General features: G+C 34.1%; 3 protein-coding genes across 5 annotated transcripts; all 3 read right to left on the bottom strand.

Annotated features, from left to right (window-relative positions):
* LOC109324995 (ADP-ribosylation factor 1-like 2) lies at nt 159–4,328 on the bottom strand. Of its 3 annotated transcripts, XM_019557131.1 has the most exons (8): nt 4,264–4,328; nt 4,121–4,207; nt 3,900–3,990; nt 3,106–3,221; nt 2,888–2,947; nt 2,712–2,777; nt 685–890; nt 159–604 (listed from the first exon to the last, which is right to left on the bottom strand). In XM_019557131.1, exons 2-7 carry the CDS (start codon nt 4,175–4,177, stop codon nt 693–695), a joined length of 588 nt encoding a protein of 195 aa, XP_019412676.1. In that variant the 5' UTR covers nt 4,178–4,207; nt 4,264–4,328; the 3' UTR covers nt 159–604; nt 685–692. The 3 variants fall into 3 exon arrangements, with proteins under 3 accessions (XP_019412676.1, XP_019412677.1, XP_019412675.1); XM_019557132.1 differs by lacking the exon at nt 4,264–4,328 and having other exon boundaries at nt 159–586; nt 4,121–4,252; XM_019557130.1 differs by lacking the exon at nt 4,264–4,328 and having other exon boundaries at nt 4,121–4,251.
* Nucleotides 5,380–16,671, bottom strand: LOC109324992 (protein EXPORTIN 1A-like). Its single transcript, XM_019557126.1, has 32 exons — nt 16,535–16,671; nt 16,193–16,309; nt 15,511–15,603; nt 15,325–15,396; nt 14,682–14,789; nt 14,524–14,606; nt 13,593–13,731; nt 13,446–13,514; nt 13,293–13,370; nt 13,110–13,172; nt 12,973–13,017; nt 12,543–12,650; nt 12,237–12,335; nt 11,552–11,758; nt 11,379–11,438; nt 10,938–11,048; nt 9,853–9,950; nt 9,655–9,763; nt 9,047–9,112; nt 8,831–8,929; nt 8,656–8,736; nt 8,434–8,523; nt 8,197–8,282; nt 8,010–8,090; nt 7,743–7,925; nt 7,470–7,536; nt 7,026–7,136; nt 6,773–6,880; nt 6,437–6,574; nt 6,223–6,360; nt 6,040–6,144; nt 5,380–5,778 (listed from the first exon to the last, which is right to left on the bottom strand). The coding sequence occupies exons 1-32, from the start codon at nt 16,631–16,633 to the stop codon at nt 5,656–5,658; spliced, it is 3,234 nt and encodes a 1,077-aa protein (XP_019412671.1). The 5' UTR covers nt 16,634–16,671; the 3' UTR covers nt 5,380–5,655.
* Nucleotides 17,789–23,780, bottom strand: LOC109324993 (probable methionine--tRNA ligase). Its single transcript, XM_019557127.1, has 17 exons — nt 23,663–23,780; nt 23,432–23,576; nt 23,184–23,337; nt 22,916–23,071; nt 22,548–22,778; nt 22,318–22,461; nt 21,660–21,750; nt 21,414–21,520; nt 21,189–21,303; nt 20,587–20,714; nt 20,402–20,467; nt 20,148–20,276; nt 19,907–20,050; nt 19,704–19,818; nt 18,774–19,009; nt 18,576–18,677; nt 17,789–18,250 (listed from the first exon to the last, which is right to left on the bottom strand). The coding sequence occupies exons 1-17, from the start codon at nt 23,778–23,780 to the stop codon at nt 18,020–18,022; spliced, it is 2,412 nt and encodes an 803-aa protein (XP_019412672.1). The 3' UTR covers nt 17,789–18,019.

The raw sequence follows: 24,334 nt of genomic DNA, 5'->3' as shown, positions 1-24,334 counted from the left end.
ATGTACTCTGATGTATCTTCTATTCATGAAGTACATAATCTTTAACCCTAAAAAAAATCATTGAATTGAAATATTTATTCTGCTCTATTCATAAATTGTTGATCCATGACAAGCTCCCAATGTGATAAAGGCTTGGTTAATATTGTTGTATTCATAAATTGTGACAAACAGTGAATTAACTCATGTAATATTGTCAAAAAGAAAATCATGACAATCTCTCAATGTTTTTGACAGAATCATTATTTCCATAAATTTGAGCACAAGGACAGCCATAGAAAAAAATGGGAAGGGAGAAATCATGTGAGAATGAACATATGATCCTGTATCCATGACCTATCTGGTTACTGAATGAGGAATAGCAATATGGCAACACAATTTAGTTAATCATTTGTCATGCATAAACTTCTATTAATTGGAGCAAGTCACATATCTTAGGAACCTTGATAGGTAAAGCAACTATATACTTCATCAGCTTCAGATGTACAACAACAACAAATCGCCAAATTCTAAGAACAATGTAAGCCAGAAAATTTGATTATCATTCACAGCATTATAGAATGAATTGGCCAAAACCAATCGCCAAATCCTAAGAAGGAAGTAGTTCCTGCAGTGGAGAATACACATAATGTAACACAATGATAAATATGATGATAACTCATGATTTAAAAAGATGACAGTTCAAACCTGGAAAATTAGAAGGATGAGGTTCCTAGAGCTATGGAAGAGTATCCAGCAGCATTTCTCTCCTTCAGAGTTGTGGACAACCAGTCCAAGCCCTCGTATAGGCCATCTCCCTTAAGCGCACAAGTCGCTTGTATGTGCCATTTTCTATTCTTGAGATCAAAGAGACCTAACCCTTCACATACTTCCCTTGGTGTCATGGCTCCTCTCTGGAAAAGAAAAGGGAAATATTCAAAATTTTATAACCAGACTTGGGGAGTTGGGAAAAATACTCCATATCATAGAAAATTGTAGGACATGAACACGGCATGGTCTAGGTTATTTTGGAAAGACAAGTTCTGTGATGAAGCTACACATACTGGGAACAGAAACTGCGCAGTCATGATTTTATGGAAGATAGCATGCAGAATTGAAGTCGTATGCATACATGCAAGAATTTAACTTGGATGAGTGATTAAAAGAAGTCCATGTCCCACCAAAAAGAGAAAAACAAAAATGTCTCACCAATGTCTAAACATAGTTAGGCAGGATGGACAATCAAGAAGAAAACAAAATCTTGTGAATAGAATATGTTAAGGGTTAACCAGAAAATTGAAAAAGAATTTGTGCAATTTTTTGTTTCTTCGGTGCTTTGAGCCTTTGATTTTTTTAATAAATAAAACTGCAAGGCAGCTAAGAAAGGTGCCAAGAAAGCAGTGAGCGAAGCGAGAGATAGAGCATATGATGAGTTACACAAATCACTAGGTAGCAAGGGAGGGAAAAGAAGTGTCTATAGGCTTGCAAAGGGTAAGGAAAGAAAGCAAGAGGCTTGGACCAAGTGAAATGCATTAAATATGAAGATGGAAAATTCTTGGTGAAAGACAAAGATATTAATGAAAGATGGAAGAACTATATTAAAAAATATTCAATGTTGGTCATGATTCTTTACATTCTGATAGGCTAAACACTAAAGAGGAGGATATTAGAAATATAGAATTCGGGAGTTGGAAGTGAAAGGAGCTTTGAAAAGGATGGAGAGCAATATACCTATTGTTGTATGGAAGGTTCTAGGAAGCAATACATTAGTTGGCTCACAAAGTTGATTGAATGAAAACCTAAAATTTAAACAAGCCATACAAAACAATTGAGACATGAATAGAAGAGGAGCAACAAAGTCTGAGCGTTGTTCAAAGCTCCACACAGACGAACAAGAGAATAAGTAGACACACAGACGAAGCAGAGAAGGAAAATGAGGATAGACCCTTCGAAGCAGAGGAAGAACAATTTAGTTTTAGGATTTACATTTGTTGGGAAAAACCCGAAATTTCCCTTAAAAACCCAAATTTTAACCCAATGAGCGCACAAGTAGTGTCATGTCCGCCATTACCCCCATGTACCACCACTGCCATACTGCCATGGCGGCCTGAAATCACTAAATGGCGGACGTCATCATTTAACGGGGTTTTCCAAATGGCATTCTATAAGAACAACGAGGATATACAAAATTGTGCAAACTATAAGGTATTAAGCTCATGAGCCATACTACGAAGCTATGAGAGAAGATAATTGAGACAAGATCACATGTTACTGGAAACCAATTTGGTTCTATGTTGGGGGCTCGACCATAAAGACTATATACTTGGCACGACAATTGACGGAGAGGTATCGAAGGGAAAAGAGACTCACACATGGTTTTTCATTAATTCAGAGAAGTCATATGATAAGAGGCTCATAAAGAGGTACTGTAGGAAGCTCAAGAGAGGAAAGGAGTTTGAATTGCCTACATTTAAAATACCACAATCTCCCAAGTCTTAGTTTTAGTGTAATCGGTAAACATCCCCTAGTGTCCGGGTTCAAACCCTTGGAAGCACAGTCTCTACCCCATCCCCTTGAAAATAAAAATGTTTCCCTATAAAAGAACAGAAGATTTAGCAATAGATGACGACCATTTACATGCTTTAGCTCTAATTTGATCTTTACTCATAAAGATAACACTAAATGTCAGATCATTCAGTCAAAAGAACACAGATCAATAAGTAACAAAGACATACCAGGTCCTGTTTGTTGGCAAACACCAAGATGACACTATTGAGCATAAATGGGTCACTTATGATATTCTGCAAACAATCAATTGATTTGTTTAAAGTCTATTTGGAATAACATGGTATAGACACATGCAGATAAATATATACATATAGATATAAATAAATATTTATTTATGTATAACCTGAAATTCCTGCTTTGCTTTTCCAAGTCTCTCACGGTCCAGGCTATCAACAACATATATCTGCATAAATGCCCCATTAGACCCCCTATCCTGTCTTTTCAGTCCTACTGAATAGATGAATTATCATAATAGAAAGAAAATTTCACAAACCACTCAAAAGAGACTAGTTTTGTTTTCAATAAAAAGCAAAAAAATCATTGACATTAGTTAAATCTTACCAGACCATCTGTGTTGTTAAAATAGTGCCTCCAAAGTGTCCTTAATTTCTCTTGACCTCCAACATCCCAAACCGTGAAAATAACATTCTTATACTGAACCTTCTCCACATTGAAACCTATAAAGCAATACAAACTTATAAGCCTGAAACAACCTATTTCCAGTTCTAACTAGTCTTCTGTTACACTGAAACATCATCCATGATGGCATCCATTCAATTCACATATACCGACCGCTAATAGATTCTCACCCCACCGATCAAGATGGGAAATCTTTTTTCATCACACAAGATGCATAATTTTCAATGAAACTAGCTCCAATAACAATAAGTTTCATTTGACTTTATGAAGTCAAGGCAGTAACAAAACAACTCTGCTTACATGCATATTCAAACACATCAACATTCTACCGTAAATCATGACTATAGACAAGTCCCCAAGAGTCAGGTTATTTGATGGAGCTGTGAGACATAAAATGTGAGCACCCGCAACGCAAACCCCGATAGCTGCACAATTTCTCCCCTCCCTCCCATAAAAAAACATTGCCTATAAAAAATTAACATCGAAATCTAAATTCTTCTTAACGATTTCGCATATAGTCTTTCTCTCTAGCAAATTGAGCTACCTCCTTATTAGGGCTTTTAAATGTCTTCTCCTAACATCTACTGCTGAAACTTTCTTATAAAAGCATCAAATCTCATTAACTTTAAATCTTGATTCCCAATAACATAAATATATAAAATTGAATATAAAAAAAGAAGGAAAAGTAAAAATGAAATTAGAGAATAAGAAGGCACCAATGGTAGGAACAGTAGATAAAACTTCTCCAATATGAAGCTTGTAGAGTATAGTAGTTTTTCCAGCAGCATCAAGACCAAGCATCACAACCTAAAAGGAAACCACAAATACACACACCAGATCAAAATATGGAAGTTGTAATAATAAAATTAAAAAGAAATAATGAGAAATATAAACAAAAATGATTAGAATAAATAAAAAGAGAAATAAAAAAAGGTACCCTCATCTCGGTATTGCCGAAGAAGGTATCGAAGAGCTTTCGAAAAGTTTGACCCATCAATAAACCTTTTTTCTGATTCTATAACGATTATGAAATTGAAATTGAAATTGATTTTGATTTTGATTTTGCGATTTCAAATCAGAAATGCAAAGGGAAGGGAAGGGAAGGAGAATAGAATATATCTTCGCGTTTTTGCTTTTTCTTCCTTCTTCCTTCCTTGCACCCTTCGGAAAATTATTCTTATTATTAAAAGTAAAATACAATATTCTCCATTTTATTATTATAGATCTTTTCACATAAAATTATTTATTTTCAGAATCATGATTTTCGATGACAATTAAATAAATAAAAATATCAATAAATACACCATAATGTGTTATAAGAGGATGATATTTCAATGTTTAAAATTTTAAGATATTGGGAAAATTTATAACCAACTATAAGAGAGTATGATATCCTAAATATAATATTATATATTTTTTATATGACCAAGATAGTCAGTATTAATATGAATAAAGAATTAATCTCTTTAGAATACGGGACTATATTTAGTAAAAAGAAATACGTGGATCAAATGAGTCTTACCTCACGAATGCTTAAATTCATATCATATTTAATTTCTATTACATACATATAAAAAGAAGTTATTGGTAGATGTAAAATTTAACTTCCATAGTTTCTACTATCTAGGTCTTATAGAAGTTATACTAACAATAAAAGAAAATAATTTAGGATTCAGCTGTATAATATCACCTGTTATAGAGTTATCCAACAAATACTAACTAATATAATGATATACAAATATTAATTTTTACTTATTTTCATATATTTTCTTTACTTTTCAAATATACTAATTAATTTGCCATTATCTTTATTATAGGCCAAATTAGTCAAATATTTTATCTTGATATATGACAATAATTAGGTAATTAACTTTGATTAGATTAATTGGTCTTCAAATGTCCCTTTGAAAAATTAATAACATATTGGTGGTCAATAATTTAGAACTAATTCTCCTTTGTTATGGGAATTTGCTGAAGATTTGAAACTAAGCTACAATGCAATAAACTATAAATATAAAATAATACCATTATGGTACATCATATACTTATATCTTGCAACCATATATTTAGAGCCATTATGGTACATGAATAATATCCCGCAAAATTAATTGGTGAAAAAAATACAAAATATGAAACCACAAGGACAAGGGTCACACCTAAGGAGGTTAGTCACACCTAAGAAGGGGTCATCAATTCTATATAAAGATGGCTTCATTGAATCCCTTACAAAATGACTCAACATTACCCCCTCCTAAACTAGCAACTCAATAATCTACACCTACCCAGCCAGAATCAGGAACCTTTGCCAAACCAAGTCCCAACACGAAATATCGGGACGAGGAGAAAAAACTAAACTTGGAGAAAAAAACTGCATCTGTTCTCAAAGTATCTGGTATGTGATTGAATCAAGGTGTCTTGTGAAACAAGTCAAAATGTCCACCATATTAACTCCTCATTTTGTTTAAGCCTATTCTATGAGTCCACCATTTCATCTTGCAACTCGTTCGGGGCAATAAGCCCTGGAATAGAAAGCATCCTTTGTCGTTCTCTTTCTCTCTGAGATGCAGCCTCTTCAGCATATAGATCTTTGTTATCCTGCGGAATAGTGAGAAATCAACAAGGTGTCTGGCATGAATTCCAGATAAAAATATAATCGAAGTTCGATGTCAAGCTAATTATACAATGAAGGCAAAAGAGCAAGTACAAAAATAATCTACAAAATGAATATAAGCAAACAAAAACTGTCCTATATAATCTTATTATTATATGAACAACTAAAATCGCAAGATGCCGTCAAGGAAAGCCAATCACTGTAGTACAGGGAAATGAAAGTAGCAGAACTGTAAGATGAATTACCTGAGCTGAAAATTCTTTTGACTGTATAAGAAAGTCTCGAATGTGAGTTTTAAATGTAGAGAGGTCCTTTGTGGACTCGAAGAGCCCGTTAACAAATTGGGTAACCTGCACGTTTCTTGAAGTTAGTTACCTGTTCTAGCAAGAAAGAAGTGTGGCAAAAATTATCTATTTCTCTTCAATTACCTCTGCTGCTGTCATGTTGGGAAACGAAGTGCTTAAAAGTTTTATGGTGAACTCACGTACAAACTCCACATTACTTGAGTATAGATAAGGATTTGTAGCAGCATCCCATAGAGGTTCAGTTATGGCACCAGTTTCCAGCTGAAAAATGACAATTTTCACAAGCTATTTTTCACTATTCAGTAAAACAAAATAGAAGATGACAACGAATCTGTACCAGACAAAACAAATGCTGAAGCACCAAGACATGTAATTTGAACCCAGGTTTATGAAAAGTGTCTGTCAAGACAGCAAATATCTCTTGCTCCGTTGTCAAAAAGTATGTTCTATAAAACTGATTACAGAACTCCGAACCCTGTTTATACACATAGATTCAGTCAAAAAACAGAAATGGAAGATATACACCTCCAAACCACAGTAGCAATATGACAAGTGGGGAGTAAGAAATTTCCCAAAACAAGAAAACCTATAACAAAATACAAGGAAAACTAAATGCAGAATAAGTCTTTGAAGATTATGACCAAGTTATAAACAAAATAATAGCAGACTGCACCTGAAACTTCTTCAGCATCTCCAACAACAGGTTCAACCCAGTTTCAGCAATATTCCTTTCTGTATGCCGAAATGCCCATATGATTGAATCCATAACAAGCTTCAGTTGCTGAGATAGATCACGAACAAAATCAGGCACAAACCACAGAAAATGCAAAATTTTGTCAACATAGTCATAGTCAAAATCCAATAAAGCAAGATAAAATGCATGTCATAATTTATTGTGGACGATCAGAGGGAACAAGAAATGCAACCTGACTGGATAAGCAAATTAGTGCAGGAAAACAATGAGTAGCTATGGCACGAATTAATGAGAAGAACTTGAGCCGATGCTCTGGGTAATCTTCAAAATTCTTTGTAATCATCTGTGGAAGTGTTAAAAGAAAAACACAATTCAGTTGATAATTCATTGCTCTACCCAATAAATATGTCACCACAATTGTCAAAAAGTCGCATAACTTTGTAACTAAATTATGCAACTCAGACCACTGACTGTAAATTTAAATCCCAAGTAACAATTAATCACAATGTTGAAATATGAATAATAAAATAATAAGGCCAAAATAATTTATTGCTGAAGTTAAAACGATGCTAATGGTCACAAGGTGGATGTGAAACATAACCACACAAGGGCCACAATCAAAGAATAAAGGTAAACTAAAGCATCCCCAGCATAGCCGAATACCCTACATATTTACCTCTAATGTGCACTGAAAAACAGCTTCAAATATGCGAGGTACATCTTCAACCATTGCAGCTTTATATCTGGAAATGAGAGAGAGAGAGAGAGAGAGATCAATGTCACATGCTGCTTGTAATAACAATGGCAGGTATTCATCACACTATCCTAAACCTAATATTAGCCTAGTAGCCAGCAGGTAATAAATGGACATACATTTACAACTTAGATGTTAAATCACATATACAATCCAAAAAGAAAAAAAGAAAGAGGATAATAGACAGAAGCATACTTGTTTATGATTGTGGCAAAAAGTGACAAAACCTCCGATTCCCTCGCATCGGGAATATTTCTAGCATAATCTCCCAAAACCGGATCCATCATTGGCGGCACAAATTGCTTTCCAATTTGTGGTTGATCTTCAGCCTTATCCAAGAATGTCTCAATCAGCTTAAGTGTTTCCCTCTTGACCGAACTGCGTCATGAAGAAAATGTATACAAAAGAGACCAAAGAATAATCTAGTATGAACCAAACAAATATAGCATCGATTAATCTTACCGTAGAAGTTTCACATAAGAAGTTCTAGATGCAAAAGGTCCTCCTTCTGTAATACTTTTTGAAATAAGCTCACTGTACATTCTGTTGCATAAAGAAAAAACTATTCAATATTTATGAATTATAATGAATCTAATCACCCAATTTATTGCTGATAATTAATTTTGTTATTAGCATCAACAGAACATACCTGTACACATTCAACATGTCCAAAAAGATCAATGAGATTTGGGGCAGGAAATATGTACCCAAAGAAGTTGCAACACTTGTATTCGTCTGCATTTTAGGAGTCACTCAAATCACAACATCGTAGAACAAAATAACCAAGAATAACAAAGGACCTGGAATTGATGACTATAGATCATAACAACAAGATGTAACATACGGCAGAACAACATGCATATCACAAATGGTTACAGTGCTATACCTGCAATATATTAAGCACAGTCCGGATTGCATCTTGACCCTTCAAAAACTCAACATTTTGATGTGCCTGCCCTATAATTTCCAACCATCTCTGCAGAGGAAAAAGGGTTGAAGGGATAACAGGCATTATAATACTTGGCACTCAGAAAAACCATATGAATTCAAGTGCATATCCAGAAGGATGTATAGCAAAATAATATAGCTTCTCAAGCAAGCAAAGGACCTGATTAGGAAGCACCATCAACCGCTGAAGAAATTCATCTCTCTTCGGCACATCCGATTCCGCTTGAATCATATTACCGACCTACATTACAAATAAGTAACCTAAACATGAGACACACAAATATAATTACATAGCATAAGAAAAAATTATAATCAAGGACATCTAGAAGGCATACGGATTCATAGAATGAGTGTATCTGATGTGGTTCAAGATCCACAATGGTGGTCGGAAGGCCTGTTAGAAGTTCAGATACAAATGGCTCATTTTCACCAACCTGAAATAGCAATGTTGGTGACAGATTAGTACTGGACATGTACTAAAAATTTCAGAGTCGCACACTGGTCAATTAGCGAAACCTAGGGATGGGAACAGTCTTTGAAACCCTAGTTACCTGGGTAATCACAAATTTACGCTTGCACTTTTGGACTATTTTCAGAAACGTGTCGCAGGCCATATCCTGTAGTGCATGAAAATAAATAATAATTACATTTATGTATATATTGTTCATCAAACGATATCCCATTATATAATGTTTATTACATGGAAGTTTAGCAATACTAGACAGAAGATAATCATGCAATACTACAACATAGATACATGAAAGGGTGGACTGTTTATTATACACCACACTTATTACAGTTTTGAAAACAAAAGATAAGAAACAGACCAGTGAAAGGGAAATATTGAAACAGGAGACACTAGAAAATTGTAATAATAGACACAAGAAAATTAAAACATGTGACAAACTGATATTTAGGCACCAAACCTTCGAAAGAAAGCAGGGAGTTTTATATTTCTCATTAAAATCATTTAGACAAGTATAACTCTTGCTATACAGGAAAATAATCAGAGCCTGGGATTATTTGAACAAGTTATAATATAACTAGAAATAATAGGCATGTAGAAAGGGATTAGTTCCTCACCCATAGGGATACCCATGGTTATACCAAAAAAATAGGCATGTAGAAATTGACATTAAGCTTTAAAGGAGAAAACTACCTGAACTCCAGGATGTGTCTCATGCATAAACTCAAACAACTTATTGACAACAGTTTTAAGAAACTTCCAATGAGCTCTTAAGAACCGTGGATACTGCCCAACAACATACCTGTCAGAAGAAACAATTAATATATTATATCACAAAAATTATAAGCATAAATAAGCAAAGCAAAAAAGGTACGTATAAACAAATCTTACATGATATTACTAGCAATAACAGCTTTGTTATCTTTTCCCTTGGTGATTTCACATAGGTTCAATAAGTCACGAATGACCATAACCAAAAATCTGTTTTCCTGCCATGTTTACAAGATGTCAACAACTAATGTTAATGATAAAGAAATAACAAGATATTTAACAAATTGAACCGGTTTGGAAATGGATGTTATACATGCATCAGTCCAAGAAAAACCATATACCACTATGCATCAAAAGGAGAGACAGAAATAAGAGAGAGATAGGGACCTAGATAGATGAACAGTTCATGAAAGAGTTATTAAGACTGTTAAAAGTCAAAACTGATACATGCTAACAAATTAAAGATACACAATTATTTGGGGTATTACCAATAAAATCAACATGATTGCTGTCAATCATAGATTGGAGTCATGGCAAGAAAAAGATCTAGTACAAGATTCAAAGCCAAATAAACCAGCAATTTGGAAGGTTTACAAGAGGAAAACCCTAAAGGCTTCAGAAACTGCCATGAAAAGCAGTTATTATGAATGAGGCATATAAGAGCTTCACAACAGTTATTATGTATTTATTATGTTAAGTTTCTGTTTTAAAAAATGACAGGGTAGGAATAGAGAGTAGATCAGAGTTTTTATGTCATTTTACAACCGAGCAGCATTCTCTGTAGGAGCCTTGGCTCTAGAACAGTTTCTATAGCACTGTTTGTTTGAATTCAATAAAATCCCCTTTCATATTCAAACCCAGGTCTCTAAAAACAATTTAAAAGGGCGGCTCACTACATGAGGCTCCCACCTAGTGGGGTCTGAAAAGGATCAATGTACATAGCCTTATCCTCACAAGCAAGGAGGTTGTTTCCAGGCAAGCAAAACTACTGTTACACAGAGAGGTCACTATCAACCATTGACTGGAAAAATTCTTAAAACCAATGGGATACAACCACGTTTAGATTTTGAGTGATTAATGTCCAAATAAGTATGGCCACAGAAAATGAACAATATATTAGAAAAACTTTTCCAATTTTTTGTTTAAGGTAACCCATGCATGTTAGCATATAATGAGATTAAGCTAGACCACAAAGTACACAGTACCTGTTCTTCCATCATGGAACCAGATATAGATCCTATTGCCCAGCATAGTGTGTTCAAATTGTTCCATGACCAATCCTCACCACTTAGTTGTTTGCTTAACTTCCTCAGCATCTGCATATTCCATGAGAAGAACCAATCGAATCAAGGTGCCAAATGTGTATGGATGTAAACAAGCAATAGCTTCATGATACGTAACCTTTATATCATATCACTCTAAACCACAACATAATCATCCATTACCGTCTTTAGGTTATCCAAATCAATTTAGCTCAAGAATCTTATATTTCAACAAGTACATAACACAAATCAACATTGTGATTTTACTATTTGCCAAAGAAACAGCCAGGATTTGAAACAAGACAAACATATACCTAAACAAGAGTAAAATGATCATCTTCCCAACAAAATAATAAACGGACAAGTGCTATCTAATGCATATACCTGCTTTTCAGTATCATCGTGGTCAAGATGCGACAAATAAATCAGAGTCTCCCGCATAATCTGCATCATTAAACATTGATAAGTGGAAATCTTTCAGACTTAACAATACATCAACCAACTACCAAAACACAATATTTACAGGATCAAGAACATCAAACTCTAATGCATATAACCTTATATTGAACAAGAACATCATTGTCCTTCAGTGTTTCACGGACAATATTCCCATTCTCATCTTCAACTATGAGAACCTCTTCTGGCTTAGCCATACGACAGATCATAAGCGTTCTCAACTTTGACATGGGACCAGCATAAAGCTGACGACGCTGAAGAAGCTGTGAACCATGCCCATCAACCATACCAGGGAGGAATGCAGGCACCTGTGTATTCCAGTGAGAAACATACATCAGTGACACTTTCATTCATGGTAGCCAAAATTCTTATAAAAGAAATCAGTATATCCAAAAACAAGAGAGACATACTGAGATTAAAGTAATACAGAAAAAAGTGTCAAACACCATTTGCACATGGTAATGAGCAAAGCTAATACCCTATTTAATTTACTCATTGAATTATTTACAATAACAATATATGCTAACAAACTATAACTTTCTTGTGAACATTGACGACAGGAGCAATACAGGAAAGTGAAAAATTTATAAAAATGTAGAAATCAATAATTAATACAAATATGTGCAAATTTTCTAGTACCTTATTCAGTAACAATAAAGTGAATCAACAAAGCAATAACACACTCAAGAGAGTCATATTTATTAAGACAAGTGCTTTAGTGAGGGAAAATAGAATTGACAATCTTGATTTAACGATGAAAGAGTTGCATAATTAAAGAGACAGCACCTGAAGTCCCATCATGGCTGCAGTAGCTGCAGGATTATCCAAATTACCGTTAGGCTCAAACAGCTCCAAAACCAAGGAATTCCAGTAATCCAGACAAACCTGTTTTTTTTGGAAGAAACCGGATACATTATGAACTTGGATATTCTGAACAGGAAGCAGTGTAAAATATACTTGTGCGGTATGCACATGCAGGATGACAGATATCATTGTTGTGCGGTATGCAAGTGCATGATTGAACACACAAGCTTGAGCATTCACACTAGGAAAAAATGGAGAGAGAAGAAACTTGTTCCAATATCAACATACCTTAAAAACCTCAGTATCATCCACAAATGAAATGTTTATAAGATATTCGAGGCCCAATAGCAAAGCAGATATATTCTCTTGAGTTGACTCGAGGATGCGAATGTGAACCTGCATGAATAAAAGGGTATCATAACACTGTTAATAAAGAGATGAACACCCCAAAGGCAGAAGCAACCTGCAACCCCAAAAAAACGTTGAAGAATAAAATAGTGTGGAAGGGAAAATAGCTGCTACAATGAAGAAAAGGTTTCTTCAGCTCCACAATTCAAAACCAACAAATTCCAATCTATTCTTAAATATGCAGCTTAAAGCCAACACCCTCAGCAATGTCACATTCTCTCACAATTTAATCATGTTGTTGATGATTATATATTCATAATATAAAATTACAAATAGGCATAAATGATAAAACCAAGAAAATAAATATTGCCTTGTAAAATGAGGTGAAGAACAGAGCCAGGTTCTGTATAAATGCCTGAGTATAGAAAAAATAGAACGGGTCAGCCAAAACTTTCACATTTAATTGAGTAAATCAGGCTTCTTGTTTAAGCATATTAAAAGACCCACTTGTTCTTCACTTGAACCGTGTGCATATGCCTCAGGTATATTTGCTGTGGGTGGCACAATGCCCTGCATTAAACATAGCATAATCACAAAGTCAACCATAGAAATTGTGTTTAATAACCAAAATAGAATCAAATGAATGTTAATGCAGTATATCATACAGAAAAGAGACTAATCCAAACACACCTGCAATTGACCCATGAATATAGTAAACATCTTGACATACTGCACATCATAGTAATTCCCAAATTGAAGGGATGCCACCTGCAAATATAAAATATGAATAATGATATCGAAAGTTTCAGATAACAGTATAAGCACTTAAAGGGTGGAACATACCTCTGTTAAACATTGCAATGTTAGATTCCGATATGCTGAAACTGGGAAAAACTTAAGCAGTGTCTCAAGCTGTGATACAAATATCATAATATTTCAGTGCATGCCTTCTTACACATAAGTATCACATAAGCAATAGAGTGAACCTACCAAAGGTGATTCAAAAATATAACCCAGAGGAATCCATGACAAGAAGGCGTGCAATGTAGACAGTGTTGCACGTATCAGCTCAGTCCTTTGGGACACTGATAGCACATATAAGCAAAACTCATGTATGAGCTGAAATTCACTGCAACCAAGAATAATTCTTAGTGATATGTAAAAACTTCATAGCAAGTAAATGTGGAAAAAATCACACTCAACTGCTGAACACCGAAGTAGATAAAGCATGTTTGATGAGGGTCAGGAAGAGAAGCAGTAACAAATATTCAATCATGAAGTATGCATATCTATCCTGTTTATAATCAATCTAAGTTGTTTTAAGCACAACCTTAAAAATATTTTTGTTGAAAGGTTTAGTTACAATTAACAACTAAAGTTGACAGCCAAAATATTTTTTCTCACCTAGCAGATAGTATCAATTGCTTTAGCAGAGCCATTGACATATGCAGTCATTGTATCTTGCCAGTCTTTGGAAGTTTGAATCAATAAAAAACTTTGAAGTGTGAAAGAAAAATTATATAGCAGCAAAAATGAGATTTTAAGGAAAACCAACTATTAAAACTCAAATTCTCTGCCATGTTTGGATGGAATGGAGCAGAGGGAATGAAATGGGAGTCAATAAATCAAGGTTCCATTGGTTGGAATCTTGTTCAGTGAAAATGATAATGGAACGGAAAGGGGGAACCTTTCTATTCCCCCAAAAAGTCCCAAATCCCCCCCACCCCCAAAATCAGGGGGAATCAATAGAATGGAAAGATCTAAACAATGGGAATGTGACTCCCCTTCCCTTTATATTCCACTATGTTCCGTCCTCCTCAAGACTCCCAAATGAAACATAAAAGACAGAAATGACATAGAAACCATGGAAGAATATCATGTGAGATGAAATTTCTACAGACATAAAGCTATCAGCAGCTACCTGTTCAATGATTGTTTAAGGTCCTTAATCTTCTGCTGAGTCATCTCTCCTCTTGAAAAATCAAAAACCTCCTCACTCAGAAGCTGAGTAGATAATTTTAAGTTAGTTATTGACATCGATATAAGGAATTAAATCCAAGGAAAGAACGTTAAACTCACTTTCAATATAGCCATGCAATTCTCACAAATTGTTTCACAAGTTTTAGCAGCTGAGACTAGGTCAGGAATAAAGCTCCGCCATCTCGCTGGCCACTCGTGTTTCAAAATCTGCATGAGATGAACACCATTATAAAAAGCCTATATATGTGCAGAAATTCTTGTGTAGATAACAAAATATCCAAAAGAACGCAAAAGAGAATGTAATGCAAATGAAGTTTCTGAATCTTGTTTTAGAAAGAAGGACAAAACAAACTTATTATAAATTTAAAGAAACATGCAGTAAAATATTTTTATCTTGAATCTTGAAAAATATACTTGCAAGTATTAAGCAACATAAAAAACTAACGAAAAACGTGTTCTCTGAGAATATTAAATTTATGAATGGAAAAGAAAAGGATAAGCCATATGCATAAGGTAACTGGTTGCTAGAGTAAAAGGAATCATCCAAAAAAAATCAGAAACTATTATCAAGTCCCATAAATATTACTTAGTAGAAGTAAAAATGATAAAACATTCCTAAGCAGTTTAAATATATAAATGGAAAAGGAAAACCAAAAACATATACAGTTATACACTGAATAGTGTGCCGCAAGATTGGCAGGAACAACCATTCATAGCAATGATATGGAACTGCGGTTCTTACCTGAACTAATATAATATTGAGTTTATTGACATACAACCTTTCCGATCGAAATGAGGCCTCGTTCGTAGAGAGCTATGTAGAACAAACCAACGTGAGATCAACGATGTAGAAAAAATATTGATAGTAGGAATATCTAAGCAAGCATGAGTTGCTCAAATTTCTGCTTTCGACAAATGGAGCTGATACCTGTATAATAATATCAGATATGAAATTTTTCATCCCATCTCGTTCCTCAACAGGTAATGTGTTCCATCTATATTTAATTACACCTTCGAGAACCTGTATGTACAAGCACAGAAAAACATTAAAAAAAACTAAAATAACACTCTAATAATGGATGGAAAAGTCATTTTCAAGCCTAACAAATGATGGCTCCTAAGACACTGAACGGAAATCTATACAGATACATAGGTCAAAACTAAACAGACCATACAATGCACAAATGAAAGCATAAAACACAACAAGCAAATGAGTTCGTAGTCCAATAAAAGAGTGACATGGAAAGATTATTGTTGCCATAAGCCTCTTGGCAACTAAAGGCTACTGACAATGCAACTATATTTTTATAAGCAAGATTTACTCAATTGCACATTTAAACCTCAAGAGCCAATACAAAACCCATTTTAAAGGTCGGAAAAGCTACAACTATATTTCCACTCAAATCTCACATAATTACATCTATAACACCGCAAAGAAAGTGCTTTAAAGTAAGTTTGCCGAGACACCACAATGACAGCACTTAAAGTAAGTAAAGGCTGATTGATGCCACAAAAGATAAAAACCTTTAGTATGCTATAATCAATATCAACTAAAGGCTGATTGATGATCATCTGCATCGGCTATTTGCGTATAAATAATAATGACCAACCTGCAAGGCAAAGAACTTGGTATTCGTATTTTGAGTGTTCTGTAAAATATGCATAACTTGAAGCCACATATGAGGATTGTTTTGCAAGTCACGCAAAATCTGGTCAGCAGCATTTCTCTGCATGATTAAGTTAAAAAAGGTCATAAACAATATAACATTCCCGAAAATTAAACAACTTCAACCACATTAATAAAAAACACGAAAAGCCATTCAAAATGGTTTAATTCAATTTTGAACATGAATTGAAATGAAAGTGAAAATCATGTTAATAACAAATAGCCCTAAAACAATGGTGTTAGAAGAACAGAAAGGTATAGAAGATGAAAGAGCGAGAGAGAGAACCTCTTGCTTAGATCCAGTGCCATAGAAAGCAGAAACAGTAGCATCGAGTAAAGGAACATCAATGGGTTTGGTCAAATCTCGGAGTTTATCGGCAGCCATGAATTGAAGAGTAGAAAGAAGAAGAAGAAGAAGAAGAAGAAGAAGAAGAGAAAGTAATAAAACCCTAAAAAAGAAGAAGAGAAAAAAGAGGGAGAATAACAAAAAACAACACAACGCACTCTTTTTTGATATTTGATATTTGATATTTGATATTTGAAAAGAAATGAGTGGTTAAATAAATAGAGAGGGACTGCTTGAATTTGAAGCGGAGAAGAGGACTGTTTATTATGAGTCATAACACTTAATAAACTATATACTATACACACATGCATTTTTTCACTATCTTTAAGCTTCTATTTCATCTTAATAGGACACACGGTCACTACATTGTTCATAAAAAATAATGATTTATTCATTTATTGTCATTTAAAAACATGAATATTTAAGAGAATAACTAAAACACTTCATGAATTATCCACTTCTACGGTATATAACGTAAGTATACGAAGAATGTTGGTAAAAAAGTATGGACACTATTTTACAAATATTTATAATTGTTAAGACAAGTAAAAAGTATGTATACTAAATTGAGAAAATATATTTTTTTTATTAAAAATTGATGAAATATAATTTTGTTCTTCAAGAAATTGAATTTCAATTATTTGTGGAAACATATCAATTGGTAGAACCCTTGGTAAAAGAAAAAGATGCCCTATATGAATCACTTACATATTCCTCTGAGTTATATGTATCCGCTGGATTAATTTTGAAAAGCAGTTTAAAAAAGATTATCTTCAATTCTATTTCCCTCCTTCCCAAAGACATTTATTCTAAATATAACCAAAACAAGATAGTAAGAGATACTTATGATACTTGGGGAGAAATATATTGAGTTAACATGAAAATGTGACATAATTGATGGATACAGTGAACAGTTACAATGTAGTTACTACTATTACAAGATAATGACTTGAAATTTGCGAGAAGCGGTGAGTGCTTACTTACTTGATACTCAAACACATTGTATACAACCAACAAGATATTGATAGTGGTGTAAGGCCCCATTGGATCCCCAAAGTCAAATGTTCGATTACTAAAAGTGATACTTGTTGGAATGGATAGTCATAGTACCAAAAAAACAAGCTGTAAGCATGTATATCATGATAGCTTAGGTACATATAAATGAGTTTTCTTTAAAATGGAAGAGCAGAAATTTGTTAAGAAAGTATGGGGATCAAAACTGAATTTTAATCAATCATGGTAACAATTTGTCACCAGATCATCAAAATAATAAAATACTAACAACAGTATAGCAAAAAAACAGGTGAAATCAGTGACTGATCAAGGTAAATCCTACACTTATGGCAAAAACATGTAAGCAATAACAAATCTGCTAGTGAGATTGTGGGGGCTAAGATTTTATTTTCCTTTGCGATTGAAGCTTGTTTACTTAATTGATCCACCGCGAATGGATGAAACCTTGCAAATGCCAGCTGATGTGGTGAGTGGAACATCTTTGTAGCATGCCACTAGTTCTTCATTACTGTGCAGATCTACTTGCAATGTTTCCCAAACTTTCTTCTTTGGGTTTAAGACTTCATCAGGATTACCTTCATGCCCTGGGAATGTAACTCTTTCTCCAACAACAGCATCAGTGGGTGGCTCAACCAATTCAACCTACAGGTTCACACCAACAACAAATTTAGTATTCTATAATTCTCAAACCTTAGTAAAAGAACATGCAAAAGGACAAAAAAGTATAATATACATATTTGATTATTACAAAATATGTAAATATATCAAAAACTTAAAAACCTGTTAGATACGTGTATATACCCACAAATAGGTGTGGGTACGGACATGGGTAAGCACTGCCCGCACCCGCCTCACCCCACTGCCATCCCTAACCATATCACCATTGTGTAATTTAAAGCACTCATAAGAGAGAATGAGAAATCCACATCCCCTAACGAACATGTAAAGACAGTGTATCTTCTCTTACCTTCGAATGATCATCATTGGAAGCAGCAAGCACCATTGCGTGAGATTTGATTCCCCTCATGGTTGCTGGCTTTAGGTTACAAAGAACACAGACCTTACGGTTCTGAAAAACGTTATTAGCATTAGGGAATCGGTAGATAAAATAATACCTTCAAAAGTTAATAGAAAAACAACACATGCACATTTTAATTGACTAAACCTGCATTTCATCAAGTGGTATGTACTTCACAAGCCCACTTACAACCGTTCTGGGTTGCTCTTCACCGACATCTATCTCCTCAACATATAGAGCATCTGCGTCAGGATGCTTTTGAGCTTTTTTTATAAGGCCAACACGAATATCAAGTCTCGTGATGGAAATATCAGGTTCAGCAACAGCCTTATTTTTGGCTTCATTTGATGAATTTGCTGATGATTTTTTCTTTCCACTTCCAACTGCCACAATGGCCATAATCAGTGTAAGCAATCTTGAAAATTTATTTATATATTGGAAAGAGAGAAATAATGTGGTTATAAAGCTCAAGACGATTATGATAAAACTTACATAAGCCTAAAAACAAGGGTTCAACCAAGCTCAATTGATAGTTAATAAGTAATTGAGAGGCCTTGTCGCTTACTACTAACACAGACATATTAAAGTGTTTATGAATGGTTACTTTTTCTAGTGCAGCACTTTAGGGGAACAAAGAAACAAAACAGTCCCACAACAGTAATGCCTTCCACAGTGAGATACTTTTAATGTTTGTTGTCATTAATATAATAAGCAGTGTATAACAGAACTGTATAATATTTAATGATGACTGTTGTATACTATTTAATAAAATTACCAAAGTATAACAGAAAAGTATACTATTTCATGATGTAACCGTTACCATATCATGCAGCATTGGGCTAAATAGAGTGCTCGAATTAGAACAATATCAACTTGGAGCTATTTAATTCACTGTGTAAGATTGGCTATCACGTCTCTGTGGTGATGTGAGCACCTATTTGGGATATTTAAAGATACTCCCATATAGTTAGGTATGGTTTTTCTTTCAGAAAATAATATGATATCACATTGTATATATCTTTGTTTTCCTTCCTTCAAAAACTCAAAACTAACATTAGAAAAGATGACAAGAAAGACCTGAAACTTTTGTTTTCTTCAGTTGCTCAGCCACCTTAAAAGCTTCTGCACGCACACTCCTATCAGCTTGACTTCCTGCAAATTTCTCCCTGTAGAACTCCACTTCTTCATCTTTCTGGTGAACAAATTTGAGTACATCAATGACCCTAAGGCAAAAGCACAACTTGAATCTATATGCTAATTACAGAAAACAGACCACGTACCAGTTCCCTGAACAATGGCTGGGGTATCCCAATTTTATGACCAGCACTTATGATCTCCCAAGGTCTCTTAGCACTATCAATATCTCCCTTTTCATCAGAAAGTGAAAGATGTGTCTCTGCGGACAAATTAAGCTGCCTAAATACCTTCAATGCCACAAAACAGATAATCACTCAGAATCTCTAGGAATAAGAATCAAATTATAAACAAGGCAATATTGAATATACATGGAAGTTAATTTACCTCAAGAGTTAAAGATGGCATAAAAGGTTCCAATAAACATGCAAGAAGATATACAATCCCAACTGCAGTTTTCATAACAAGCGAGCAGAGAGATTTATTGTCCTTGTAAAGGCGCCAAAATTCAGCTTCCTACAAATTAAATTGCAAAAATGTCCAGGAATAGGTTACTTACACAACCATTTATATCAATTTAGTATAAAAATGCATGTTGGAGGGAAAAAACAAGATCAGAGATCTTAACAATCCAAAGCTACCTGCAGATATCTATTCCCCTCACTGGATATGCTCATTGCAATTTTCAATCCTTGCTTTAGTTTAACCTTTACGCATGGCAAAAAGAAATGTCATCATACTGTGGTAGTAATGAGACTTAAAAAAGACGGTCACTCGGCACTCTAGTTATAACAATGGCATGTTAATACAAAAGGAAATTAGCAACCTTCTCCATTGCTTCTATGTATTGATCCAGATATGCAGAAACATCATTAGCCAATTTTTTGGTCAACTCATGGGAGTCAGCACTTACATCATCAGGAATAGCAGGAATAATGGAACCATATCCTTGACCTTCACAAGACAAAGTTAGTAAAAAATGTTAAAGCAGAAGACAAGGGGGACAAAACAAACTATTCTTTGAAACAGCCACAAAATCATTCTTGAAACAGAAGAGTCACAAAATAGTATAAATGGAATCAGATTAACTACTAATTAATTTTACTTAAATAAATAACGGATGTTATGCTAATTTGTTATCACATTCTACAATTAAAAAATAAATTAACATGTACATAGTTGATCAACTGGAATTTGAAGGAAAAAGAAGAAAACAGCAAAAGTGGGAAATTTTAAGCACAGTGGGAACAATGAAGAGTGCAATAGGTAAAGATTTTTTGAAGACTCAAATACTTTGATAAAGGGCAATTATTTGCCAGTACTTCCATGATGCATGTCTCCTAGTCCCCATGCATGTAACTTCCCAATATTTTTAGTAGCTAATCTGTGCACAGTTTGAGAGATAAATGACCAAAGTGGTCAACCAACCTTCAGGCTTCACTATAAAACTCAAAACTCGGTTGATGAAGTTGCCCAGATTATTCAACAGCTCGCTATTTAATTTTGCTTGCAAGTCAGGCCACGTAAATAACGTATCAGACACCTACAATGCACAATCAAATTGAAAGTACTTATAAAAGGGAGAGAAAATAAAAGATATATTCACAATTCTTAGATAAGCCAGTATTGATCAAGTATGTTTAAAATATTTACCTCGGGCCTATTTGTGAGCAAGTAATATCTCCATACTTCAACTGGAATACTAGTGTCCTTTGCATCATTACCAAATACTCCAATTCCTTTGCTTTTAGAAAACTTACCTAAAAAGCCATTTCAATTGAAAGTCAGTTAGCTTTAAAATGTTCAGATGAGAATCGTAAACACTTCTATTGAAGGGGAGCTATATGCCAGTCAATATGCATCATTTAGAGACAAACCATTGAAATGTAAATCACAAACCTGCTTCATAGTTCAAGTATTCGGTAACACTGATAGTCTTCATTAAATTCCAGTTTTCACCAGTTCCAAGTAGAGTTGATGGAAACATGACCTGAAGAACAAAATACATCATATGCTAAAACTATTTTCCCCAATCATTCCAAAATACAACCAATTCTATCATGCAATTAAAGACTAGTTCTCATTCTTTTTTATTGAAACTTTATGTCTACTAAGTAAATAAGCCACTGCACCTATTTGCAATTGGAATAATATAAGGACATAGCAAAATGTGCAGAATCGTGAAGTAAACAAACTTCACAACATGGCAAGCAGAAAGGACTTCTGAAGTAAACAAACTTCATTATTTGCTTCATAATGACTCCAAATCGACAAAAATCAAACATTGAATATAATGGTATATGTAGAATAAAAAACAATTGTGCAACAGATTAGTGTATTTTTTTCATTAAATAACATACTGCCCTGTTTTGAGTGGAAAATCTAATAAATATGCTGTCACAATTATACTAACATAACAAAGGGGTAATAATCATTGGTGACAATCGCAGTTTGCTCATGGTATAATGTTGATAATATTGACCCCAGATTCCAAAGTAAAATTAAGAGCGTGTAACAGCATATAACATCCCTAGATTGTATAAATAAAATAACTTACAGTGTGGAATGGCACATTGTCCTTGCCCATAAACTGATACAACTCCACATTCTCCGGGTTTTTCCACCATTTCTCCCATTCAGGTGTGTAGCATGAAGTGATTGAAACATAACCAATTGGAGCATCGAACCAAACATAGAAAACCTTCCAATTTTACAAGTATATTTTTTTTTAAAAATAATTAGTGGAAATAAAATTACATTTTTTAAAGATCCAATAGAAAAACTAACCTTGTCACTATATTTTTCATGAGGAACGGGAACCCCCCACTTTAGATCTCTAGTAATACACCGTTGCCTTAATCCTTCTCTTAGCCATGAATTTGTTGTTTGGATGGCATTCTGACTCCAAAGTCCTACCACTGACATCTCATTGATATATTTTTCCAATCTATCTTTCAACAGGGGTAGTTCAAGAAACAAGTGGTCCGTATCACGAATACGTGGACTTTTTTGACAAACCTGTTACAAATGTCAATAAATCTCACCTAAAATGTGCTGATGACTTTCATATACACCCACAACTATATAAAAGCATAGTACATCGTAATTTGTGATTTGCAGAAGATGAGTGTAAAAATGTGAAAGGTAAAATGTACCTTGCACCTGGGATCTTTCAACTCAGTAGGATTTAGAAGTTTGCCACATTTCTCACATTGGTCTCCACGAGCTGAATCATACTCACACCCCGGAGTTGGGCAGTTACCCTCCACAAGCCGATCAGCTAAGAACTTTTCGCATGTATCACAGTAAAGCTGAAACATGATAATCATTTATATATAACAAAATCACCCTTGTAAAAAAATCTTGACATGATGAAATAAAAATAACCCTTAAAAAATTCAATAATTAAAAAGAATTGAGAACCTGTTGCATTGTGTTCTCAGAAAGCCAATTGTTATCAAATAGTCTTTTAAAAATGGCTTGACAAACTTCGGTTTGATTCGGAGAAGATGTGCGACCAAACTCATCAAAACTGATATTGAACCAATCGTAGACCTCTTTATGAATAGCATGATATCTAGAAAAACAAAATGTTAAACATGATAAAGAATTAATTAAAAAATTGGTATAATAAGAAATGATAAAAAAATTAAAGGTAAGGAATAAAATACTTGTCACAAATTTCTTTGGGAGAACAATTCTCTTCCAAAGCTTTAGTCTCAGTTGCAGTTCCATATTCATCAGTGCCGCAAATGTAAATAGCATTGTAACCACGAAGACGACAATATCGAGCAAATACATCAGCACTCAACACACCTAATCATGAATTGATAGAAAATGAAATCGATAGAAAATGAAATTGATAGAAAATGAAATCGAGAATTGAAAAGAGAGATTGATACATCCAATGATGTTGCCGAGATGAGGAACGTTGTTGACGTAAGGTAAAGCGCTTGTGATGAGAATGTTACGCTTCCCTTCAATCGGAAGCTTCGTAACTTTTCCATTCTCTTCTTTCATTTTCTTCTTCTTCTTCTTCTGAGTGAGTGAAGTAGGGTAAGTTATTTCGGGTAGGGTACAAATACAATACAATCCCTACTCTTCTTTGCCCTTCTTTAGTACCTTATTTACCAACTCTGCCATTTAATAGAACTCATCATCATATTTATTTATTTAGAGCATGGGAGTGGTGAAAAAACTTTAGTTCATAGGTAAATAACAACGTTTTTCTTTCAATTTCACTATTTGAGAAAATCTAGAAAATTGTTTTTGTGTTTATTTCACAACAGTAAATAAAAGACGCACTATTCTTATAATTTTTTTAGCGTTAAAAATGAAAAAAAATTGTTAAATGAGAGAATAAATCAATATTGAATAAAATAAAGTAAAAGTAAAGAAGAAGATAAATATGGATTAGATTTGTGATGTTAATTTAAGAATGGAAATAAAATTGTATTATTGGAGGTAATTTTAACTTCAGTTGTTGAAGTTGTTGAAATGTGTAAGCAAATATAAAAAATGGTCATTTAAGAACGAAAAAATAGGTTGCATCATTCTAAATGTTCTTGCTAAAC

Source organism: Lupinus angustifolius, chromosome LG13 (assembly GCF_001865875.1).
Source record: "Lupinus angustifolius cultivar Tanjil chromosome LG13, LupAngTanjil_v1.0, whole genome shotgun sequence".
Lineage (NCBI taxonomy): Eukaryota > Viridiplantae > Streptophyta > Magnoliopsida > Fabales > Fabaceae > Lupinus > Lupinus angustifolius.
Note: the sequence above shows the minus strand (reverse complement) of the source record. Positions and strands in the feature narration are given on the sequence as shown.